This window comes from Phoenix dactylifera, unplaced genomic scaffold (assembly GCF_009389715.1).
Source record: "Phoenix dactylifera cultivar Barhee BC4 unplaced genomic scaffold, palm_55x_up_171113_PBpolish2nd_filt_p 000481F, whole genome shotgun sequence".
In the NCBI taxonomy this organism is placed as follows: domain Eukaryota; kingdom Viridiplantae; phylum Streptophyta; class Magnoliopsida; order Arecales; family Arecaceae; genus Phoenix; species Phoenix dactylifera.
The window spans coordinates 21,365-32,750 of record NW_024067902.1 but is presented as its reverse complement, the minus strand read 5'-3'; the positions used below and the strand labels follow the sequence as shown (position 1 = coordinate 32,750).

The following is an 11,386-nucleotide window of genomic DNA, read 5'->3' as shown; positions in this document are numbered from 1 at the left end:
ACAAATTCATGACTCTATACAGCAACTCGACGCTACATCTTCCACCATTGTGGACCGAGTGGATTGGAGCCCTCCATGCCTTCATATCATTAGAACATGGCCGGGTAGAAATTGGACATCAATAGTGATAAAGGGGATGGTGAACTAAGTTTGCTCAAAATATCAATCACAAATATATAAATGGCCGAAGCTATTACAGAAGGACAAGTAAAAAAAGGCACATTTTGTAGCTTTGATTAGATAAAATTCATTAATTAAGCAATTTACAGATAGGTCTAATGATACTATTATATTGTCAAAGCTCAAAGTGATTAATTATTATGACATTATAAAGTGATCTACATTTAAAAACACTGACTGTGTCTAGCTAGAGTGGTCAGTCATAACATAATAGGTTGTACTTGGATTGCTTTCAAAATTTAAGATTCCATAACCTGGAAACTTAGTTAATTTTAAGAAATGGAACATTTAATTGATTGTATTTACTGAGACCTATTTGTTCGCAGCAACCAAATACTGCAGGAAAATGACTACTTTCATTGTGATAGAAATCCTTGAATTCTTTCACACTAATCCCATCCAGGATTTAACAGCCTTATCTTCCCATAAAGCCTTCAGATTCAGTTTCCCATAGGGGAGCAAAAGAAATTAGCTTCATTATATGCATAAACTCGCGCTAGAACTGCATTTTGCCCTTTTCTTTACTATATTTGCAACAAGAAGTTTTGCAAAGCTTTCCTAGGAACTTAGATGAAAGTGAACTTTAGTTTTTCACTTTCACCTACAAGAAAATCATGGCCATATTGTTAAAAATGGTCCTCTATAATATCTAGTAAAGTCTAACTTTCCAATTATATGTGCGTCGCCCTAACAGGCTCTCCATTAAAATGACCAAATACATGGTTCTAAATAATAATGCACTTATAATGCTTGAAATTTCATTGTGCTCTAGCTACACAATTTATAATCATAAGACTATAATTATTGTGGTAGTCTTCATCACAACTATTTCAACATTTCCTTGTGTCTGTATTTTATATATTTATTATTATTTCATCTAAATAGTGATACGGTAAATAAGATTTATATCTTAACTTGGAAAATAAGTCTAAACATTAGGGCTTGACATGACAAAACTTGGATTCTTGAAATGCTTCTTTTATGCAAATAAAACATATACTTTAATATGTAATTGAAAGTCTTCTACACTTGACAGGTACTTGTACACTTTTACATTAGGTACATCGGTCTTGCACCAAACAATATGTGGTACCCATAAAAATATATCAATATAATTCACATATATAATATTTATGACAACGTAGCTGTAAAAGATCAAATCCTCATAGGGATTGATATGATATGTGGCATGCATCCACATCAATTGATCATAATATAAATCACCTATGATGCGTAGAAGTTGCTGCATGGTGCATTTCATGAGATTATATGAACCATTACCTTGCCCATAAAAATCACTATATGCACCATTTGATATTGAATTGTTGAATACGGCAACTTTGGCGCACTATAAATAACTGCAATGACGATGACAGGGACTCAAGCCAGGTCCACTGTTTACATATAAATACATCACCCTAGTAAAAATGAATCGGATAACATCCACTAGGATCTATTATAAACATATAAAAGTATGGATACAAAATAGCATCCCATTAATATTTATATTTATGTTAATATCCATCAACAAAAAATAAATATGTACATGAATAGATAATTTCTGTAATTCATATTCGAATATCCGATTATGCTTGTAATCCTGTTTAGTCTCGTATAACACTTATAAATTTTTTTAAAAAATAATTGAATACATTAACATGGTATAGACTTAATTTTTTTTATTAAATGATATTTTTGATTTGATGGCCGTAAATTTTAACTATTCATTTTTATTCGTACTTTTAATTTTTATTTATAATATATCTAAAAGAATTAAATATAAATTTTGATATCCAGTTTATATTGATTTCCATAACCGTATCAAATGAAAATCAAAATGAAGATGGATATGCTGAAGTTGAATCCGTTTTGGGCCTTAAATGCATTTAGACTAATTGCATCGAGAAACATGTACACCTTTAGCTAAGCAGGCTTTAAAAAATCCGGATGTGCGGTCTTCTTCTCTTCCGTAACGGATTCTTACATACTAATTAAACTCTATCGATCATTAATATCGATTAAGTAACAATCTCACATTAACTCTACAGCTACCAGGGATATATCTCATTTAATGAATTAATTAGTGCTTCAAATACCCTTATATAAATATTTTTTGAGGTGACCTTTATATAAATATTATCTACTCCAAACTATATAAATTGGCCTCTCCGCTAGGGGCCTCTTTCCCACTCCTCTCTCTCTCTCTTCTTCGCTTGCTTCCGGTGGAAGCGCTCGTAGATTTTTGGGGATAAAACCCTAGCCCTAGAGAAAGCTGGCGGTACGCTAATGGCGGCGGATGTGAGCTTTTCAGCGCGGATGCAGAGCGGGTACAAAGAAGAAGGGGAGGGGAAGAGGGATTTGGTCACCAGGGACCTCCTCGGCGGCGGGGCGGTGCTCAGATCCCCGGCGGAGGTAGATCTCGACGTCCAGGTCCCCGCCGGCTGGGAGCGGCGCCTCGATCTATTGGTACTTGTCTCCGCTTAATCTCCTCTTTTTTTCTCTCGCATTCATACATTTGTTTGAATTCTAGTAAGGATTCGAATTTACTTGAGTTATGTGAATATTTCACGAAATTACTTCGGCTTTCTTTTATTTGAAATCCCTGAACCGTAGAATCTCCAATTTAGAATTCAACCTGTTATATTGAATAATTTAGTTACTCCATTTCCTCCACCTTATTTGTCACCATCTTCCCAATTCCACATCTCACTTTCTTCTTTCTCGTTTCCTTCCGAACAAAGACCTATTTTTTTTACACACCGTTCCATTCTGATATTATTTTTCTTTATATCATGATTAAAATTCGTAATTTCCATTGAGCTCTCTCCTCTCCTTCTCCTGAGCGTAAGCCTGCCTCGTTAAAAAAAAAAAAAATCATTTTTTTGATTTTATCACTGTTTTTGTTCTTTTTGTTTTTCCCCTAAGAAAACGATCTTTCGATGTTATTGTTCAAATTTCTAATTTAAAAGTATTTTTTTAATCTATGCAGTCCGGTAAAACGTACCTCGAGAAGCGCGAATCCAATCCGTCGCCCCGCAATCTCCAGGACCTCAACCTCCCGCCACCGCCCTCCTCCTCGGCCACCGCCGGCGTCCTCCCGGAGGACTCCACCGCCCTCGACCTCAAGCTGGTGGCGCCGGCTCCCTCCTTCTCCGCCTACCAGAGCGTGTGCACCCTTGAGAAGGTGAGGTACGCGCTGGAGCGCGAGTCCCGCATCAGGCTCCCCCTCCGCCCCCGATCCGACGCCTCCCCTTCGCCCTCCTCCTCCACCTCCTCCTCGATCAAACGGCGCGCGGCGGCAGATCAGGACGAGGACGGCGCCACGGACGGCTCTGATTCGTCCGGTGGGTTGATCGCCGCCGGTTGCCCGGGGTGCCTCCTCTATGTACTCATTGCCAAGGTGGACCCCAGGTGCCCCCGTTGTGACTCGCACGTGCCGGTCCCTACTCTCAAGAAGAAGCCCAAGATCGACCTCAACTCATCACAGACTGACTTGTATTAGCTTAATGATAATATATATACATCTATAAAGCACAAACAAAATTGCTAAATTTTCAGTAGGAGGTTACAGAGGAAAATAATAATAATAAAAAAAAGATATGGGAGCCGATGTTTTTCCTTGGGTACAAAAGAATACTGTTTCGGAGTTGGATTTATTTGTTGCCTTTTTTTTTTTTTTCCTTTTTGGGTCTGTAATGTTGGATTTACAGTTATAAATTTATAAATTATTTTTTTATTTATTTATTTTTTGCCTTGAGAAGTTTTGATATGATGTACAGTGAAAATGCCAAGAAAGCTTACTAGTTTTATCATCATATTCTATTAGTTTTATTAGACTTTTGCAAGTTCAATACATATAGTCAAATGGAGAAGAAATTTTATTTATCAAACTTTTGTTGAGCGGCTGTGTTCGGCGACATACATAGGCCAAATTAGGGTATGTTTTTTTTTTGTATTTTGCTTTAAGTTGTTGCTTGAGAAGTTAAAAACCTACTAAATATTACCTATACCTTTCAATTATTTTGACTTCTCCCTCTCTTTTTCTAATTTTATTGGTTGAAAAACACTCTACATGCCAACATAGGAGGGGTTGAACCACCAAAACTGCATACTAATACTGTAATTAATATATCAAATATTAATGTTTGTTAATACCACCATGACTCCTCCAAGCGACATCAACTATGTTTCTTCCTAGTGACATACAACTATAGGCTGTACTGATATAAATATACAATCGAGGAATGTAAAATAATGAGTCACACAGAAATAGACTGATGGTGTCATGCCATGGCCCACTCATTTATATTCGAGCAGCAAGTGCACGTTAATTTCCAACATTTTCTGACACAAATGGCAGTCCAGAGAGGGAACTGCCCATCGAAATGAGTTTTCCTCATTATTTTAAATGAACATTTTTCTATTACAACAGCTTCCTAACAAAATACTTATTGGCCTATTATAACTAGCATATAACCCGCGCATCATATAACTTTTTTTTTTCCAATAAAAATTCTGTTGAAGCCGGCCGTGAAAAGATGAGGATGCAAGATCAGCTGAAAATCGACGATGTTGAAGATAATACCTCAATGTTATTAGAAAATCAGAATGTACAAGTTGCTTTGGCCTATATGAAGACCAAAGGAATATCTAGAGGAGAAATCAGATTTGAAAGAATGACTACCAAAAAGAGTTATAGGGCCTACTTATAAAAGAGCATGTTCAGTTAGAAAATGAATCAAACAAATCAATGCATAGAATAAAACTAGATTCCTATGAATATGGAAGATACTTCTAGATACAGAAGAATAGTTCATGAAAGAAAATATGACAAGAGCAAAAGGCTTGAAGAAATCAAAAGATATATGAGTGAATTGCCGAAGGCAGATACCTCGGTAAGAGAGCAATCCTCGATCAAGGTCCAAGGAGATCCAAACTATAATTGTTGGAGGCAATGATTTGATATTTTGTTAGTCTTAGGATCCTTGGTTAAAAAAAGATGGGGGCATTGTTTATATCACATTCCAACAATCTGGCTGGCAGCTACAAGCAAACCCCATGAAGGTTAAGTTTAATAATATCAAAGCGGGTGAGAATCATGAACTTTTGCTAAAACTGGAGAGAGTTCGGCTATGAAACCATATTAAGGGTAAAGATCCAAGTTGAATATTTAAAATTCGGCCATGATATGGATAAGCTAGCTGAAAGACCAAATCATGGCTGTTGACCAATAAACAACTGAGGTGATCACACCGATTTCAGATTTTTGAGAACAGAAGGCTATATTATGGGCCAAATGAGGGCAAATGACCAACACAAACTATGTTAGGATAAATTAAAGTCTGATAAGGTATGACTATCGGTCTGATAATTGCAAAATGACCCTGTTTGTATACGATAATAATGGTAAGATGGTTGGCAGTGGTTTCCAAAATAATTAAGAGTGGAGACCGGATGTGGAAACAATTAGTTATTGTGCTTAAGGGCAGTTGTTATGTATTAGAATAAATAAGTGAAATTGTAAGACTTTGACAATTAATCTAATTAATTTACTTTAATCTTTACCTTTATTTTGATCTTTTATCCTAGGAATAGGCATAATTTAGATTATCTGTTGTAGCCTAGTATCACATTCTTACCATGGTCTAGTGATATATTTATATCGTAGCCTAATGGTACACTCCTATCCATTTTCATCTCTTCAAATGATGGTGCGATAGTGGTAAAAAATTTTGAAGGTCAAGATACTTGGATCCATCCTATTGTCTATCCTTCCTTCCATCCACATCTTTTTGGCTAACCCAACATTAGTAGCATGCTTGTGCACACATCCAAGCTTCACTCAAGCAAATATGTTTGTGCACCCACTGTCTCGACCAACTAAGCTCCTTAGGGATCCCAAGTTTTCTAGCTTGTCCAAATGGGACAGAAAGGGTGGCAACAGTAATAACTTAAAATATATTTATTATATATATATATTGTTATAGTATTATATAAATTTTATTATAATTATTATAATACTTATATAATATTAAAAGCCTTATTTTATAGCCAATAATTGTTCATTTACATTTTCAGTATCAGCTTTCTTTTCCCATTGATTTAATTAATATATGCAGCTTTCACCTTATAAATGATAATAGGGAATGTGAGAATGTTTTAAATCCAATCATTAATATTAATGTCCATGTGGATAGCCTGTAATTAACTAATACACATGGCTTTAAGTAATATATTGATTTAATTAATCTATGACTTCATGTTATTAAGGATAATTGGAATGCAAGAAGGATTTAAAATCTATTATTCATATTAGTGTTCGTATGACAAGTGCCATGGAGAAAATCTATCGTATATGATGTGCACCATGTAGCCGTGCATGCTGCCAATCATAATTTTTTATAGGCTTTATTCACTAAGCGCTCATATTGATGCACTATTACAGAACAAGTGTGGAATTGGCGGTCTACACAGGCAAATTAAGGTTTGTTATTCCTTCCTTTCTCTTCTTTTATTTGTTTCCTTCTGTGTTTTGTTTTAATTTGTTTCTTGAGGAGTTAAATGCCACCTAAATACAACCATGAACTTCTGGTATTTTATCTTCTACAATCTAGAGTTGGGCACTGGGCCGGGCCGCCCACGGCCCGGCACGAAGTGGGCCGTGCCTGGCACGGCCCGCTAGCTACAGTACCGGGCCGTGCCTAGCACGGCCCATTTAAGGGGGCCGTGCTGGGTCACGGATTTCTGGCCCGCGGGCCGAGCCCGGCACGGCCCGCTTCGGGCCTGGGCCGGCACGGCCCGCTCTTGGCCCGCGGGCCAAGCACGGCACGGCCCATAAGGGCCTGGGCCGGGCTGGCCCGCGGGCCTGGCCTGGTCCGGGCCTGGGCCGGGCCAGGCACGGCCCGTCTCCATAAAAATTAATGCTTCATAAATTTTTTTAATAAATTAATACATATTGAAAACTAAGGATTTATTAATATAAAGCCACCTTAATGGTGGGGTTTTGGCATAGACCCCTACCAGTTTATTAATTTAAATCAAAACGGTACATGAAGGGAGGTTTGGACCTTAGTCTGACCTCCAGAATACAATAAGAAAGGGCCGAGGTTTGGACCTTGGTCTGACCTCCAGAATACAATAAAAATGTATAATTATAAAAAATTAAGAAATCTTACTAATCATCAGTGATTCAGTGAATCAGTATTCACTCTTCAGTAGTGTTTGTATCATCATCATCAGAGGATGTTGTATTATGTCTACCTTTATCTTGAAGTCTTGCCTCAGCATCCAACCAATCTTTGAAGCATCTCCACCGTTTCGCCCGTCATCCTACTTCTCTTTTCGTCAAGAACACGCCGACCTGCACTAAAAGCGGATTCCGATGCTACCGTGGACATCGGCACAGCTAAAATATCGCGTGCAATTGCAGACATAACAGGATATTGATTTCTAACACTCTTCCACCAAGATAATACATCTAGATTCTCTATTTGATTTTCATCATATGCAGAATGAAGATCATTTCGTAAATAAAATTCTAGTTCACTACTTAAAGATGAAGAAGATGAAGAGGAACTTGAAGCATGTGTGTGTCTTCTCTGTGCAATGAATGAAAAAATAGATGACGAACGAGAACTACTAGAAGAAGAAATAGAGGTTTGTATTTGTGTTCTAGATCCACGAATTTTTTCATCATATATAGCATAAATATCATAAAGAAGTTGTTTTACCTCATCTTTAGCAGATTCAGAATCTTGATTCATATTTTCAGAGTATGCATCAAGTAAAATTAGCACGCCATTTAATTTAACTCTAGGATCAAATACAGCAGCTAAGTTATGCATAGGACATATCTTGTCCCAATACTCATTCCATTTAGATTCCATTAGGTCAATAATAGGCATTAAAACATCATCATATCTATGTTCTGCAAATTTTTGACTAATTATATATGCTTGTTGTAAAAATGAACATGAAGTTGGATAATAAATACCAGAAAGAACATTGGTAGCATTATAAAAACTAAGCAAAAAATCTTCCAAAATTTTTTCTTTATTCCAATCAGTTTCAGTCAATGTAAAGCCTAATCCACGATCATTAATATATGCACTTAATAAGTTTTTATATGGGTATGCATCATGTATCATGCTATATGTTGAGTTCCAACGAGTAATTACATCATGTTTAAATTTTTTAAAATATTTACCATGATTTATACATAGTTCCTTAAATTTTTGAAGTCTTGATCTTGAAGCATGAATAAAAGAAACTGCATTTCTAATTTTTGAAATCACATCTTGAATCATACCCATGCCAGCTTGAACAGAAAGATTTAAGATATGACATGCACATCTAATATGCAATAAATTTTCATCTAACATGAGATGCAATGAGTCTTTTAATAATGCAACAGCAGAATTATTATTAGATGCATTATCAAAAGTAATAGACATAATTTTATCATTAATATTATATGAACATGCAGTTTGATAAATGACATTTGAAATTTGTTGCCCAGAATGTGGAAAATCAAAAGCACGAAAAGCAAGAATACGTTTATTTAATTGCCAATTATTATCAATATAATGAGCAGTAATGGCAATAAAACAATTACTACCTACAGATGCTGACCAAATATCAGAAGTTAATGAAATTTTTACATTTAAAGTAGAAAGTGTTTCAATTAAATTTTGTTTCATTGCTAAAAAGTTAGTCATAGCTACTCTTCTAAATGTACGCCTACTAGTTCTTTTGTAAGCAGGTTGTAGGTTTAATTGAACATATTCTTCAAAATTAAAAGATTCACATAAACTAAAAGGTAATTCATCCTTAACTATCCATTTTACAAGTGCTTTTCTTTGATTTTTATGATTATATGCAAAATTACCTACAAGTAATCCCCTTGTATATTAAGGGTACTTTGAGTTTGAGCATGAGAATCATGCATCCTATGTTCTCTCTTGATGTCTTTTTAAATGCCCTGTTCCCCCACTACTACTACAACTATAAAGTTTGGCACATTTTTTACATTTAGCTTTCCAGACTCCATCAACCATAACTCTATCAAATTCATTCCATACAACACTAGTTGTTGCCCAGATAGACAACCCAAGAGGGGGGGTGAATTGGGTTTTAAAATAATCTTACAATTTAAAACGATGTGGATGACTAATTAAAGCTATTGCAAGTTGTTCGATTAATTGCTATGTGCTGTGAGTGATATGAGAGTAAGAGAAAGAGAGACAATCAATCACAAACACCAAGTTTTATAGTGGTTCGGAGCTAACCCTTGCTCCTACGTCCACTCCCCAAGTCTCACTTGGGAATTCACTATAACCCCTTGGATTACAGCCGGTTGTTTTCCAAGCTCACAACCAAACTTGTTGTTTTACACCGATTGTTTTTCCGGGATCACAATCGAACCCTTACACGTTGGTTTTACACTCGGCTCACCAACCAACCTCTATACCCTTGATTCAATCCCCCGATTGAACCAAGCAAAGACAATGTGTAGATGAAAAGAACAAACAGAAAAATACAGCTTCTCAAAAGCAGATAAATGGCAATATGAACAATAACGAAGTTAAGAGCCCTCAAACGCTTTTAAGTTGGAGAAGAGGAAGGGCTTCTTGAACTTCGGGTCTCCTCTTGAATGTGTAGTCGACTTGAATGCAGGAGGAGGCTCTTTCAATGTTGGAAAGAAGTAGGTGGATGCAGTTAATGCTGCTCTTCCCTCTTTTTCGTTGAAGAACAAGTTGCAGAGATTGAAAGCTTGATTACTTGGAGTGGAATGGTTGTTCTCTTCTTTGCTACAGTCCTCTGTGGCTATTTAAACCAACCCCCACGGAAACTATCCGTTAGAGAGCTTTTTCTGCCCGTTCTGCACACTCTGTACACCCTGACAATGTGTCCGTTGGTGGGTTGGAGTCGACTCGCGCGATCAGGAGTCGACTCGGCTGTAGCGGGAGTCGACTCATGCTTTTCTGGAGTCGACTCGGCAACTATTTCGGATTTGAATTAAAGTAGCCTCTTAGACTGGGAGTCGACTCGTCTTGACCTGGAGTCGACTCGCCAACTTCTGGAGCTAACTTGGCTTTCTCGGAGTCGACTCGGCGCTCAGAGCCCGAACTCCCTATCTTCTGTCTTTTGCCTCGTCCAGTCTTGGAGTCGACTCGAACTTCCCCGGAGTCGACTCGGCTCTCAGTTTCCGAAACACTGTCTTCTGTCTTTTTGATGTAGAGCTGCCTTGGAGTCGACTCTAGCTGTCTGGGAGTCGACTCGAATCTCAGAGACAGTAAATTGGTCTTCTGTCTTCTTTGTGGTCGCGGAGTCTCGGAGTCGACTCGCGTATTGCGGGAGTCGACTCGAATCTCAGAGTTCGAAAAACGTTCTCTGACTTTTTCCTTGTGTTCCTCTGAGAGTCGACTCTCACTTTCTTTGAAGTCGACTTGCCAACCATCGGAGTCGACTCGCGTTCCACTGGAGTCGACTCGAATCTCAGACCCGAAAACTGCTCTCTGACTTTTCTGCCTGTGGCTCCTTGGAGTCGACTCTTGCTACCCTGGAGTCGACTCGGTGAACATCGGAGTCGACTCGCGCACTTCAGGAGTCGACTCGTTGACAGATTTTGAGTTGATGCTTTCTGTTCGTCTGTCTGTTCTAAGTCGGAGTCGACTCGTACTTATCCGGAGTCGACTCGAGCCCGTGCCAGTGAACTTGATACGCTTGGAGTCGACTCGTGATACTCTGGAGTCGACTCGAGTCTCAGACTTTGGTTCAGGCTGACTTCTTAACTTATCTAAAATATTATGAACTAAGTCTAGAGACACTTAGACAAGATTTTCACTGAAACACTTAATTGAATTCATTAATAAACAAGAGATATACTCAAATGCTTTGAGCTCATCAAAATCAAATAGGGTTTTAATCAATCATTCCACACTAGTCCTCTTACGAGAAGAGGTTTGATCTTCACTCGGTTCACTAGTTCTAGAGGAACTAGGAACATGGGGTTGGGGATTAGTTTCTTCTCCATCAGAAACAAGAGGAATGCCAAACTGACTTTCCTTAAAAGTTGACATATCTAAATTGATGAATTCAAAAAATAAAAACTAACCACAAGGAGGAATTGAGTAGAGGGTCGGAGGGCAGAGGCAGAACCGAGATTCTGAGCTTCCTCCTGTGCTCTCAACAGGAGTGACCTTCT

General features: G+C 37.7%; 1 protein-coding gene across 1 annotated transcript; it reads left to right on the top strand.

The window, feature by feature from the left end:
• The first annotated feature begins 2,333 nt into the window (after window positions 1–2,333).
• Window positions 2,334–3,842, top strand: LOC103696674. The gene is made up of 2 exons (XM_008778359.4): window positions 2,334–2,646; window positions 3,170–3,842. Exons 1-2 carry the CDS (start codon window positions 2,467–2,469, stop codon window positions 3,680–3,682), a joined length of 693 nt encoding a protein of 230 aa, XP_008776581.2. The 5' UTR covers window positions 2,334–2,466; the 3' UTR covers window positions 3,683–3,842.
• Window positions 3,843–11,386: the final 7,544 nt, after the last annotated feature.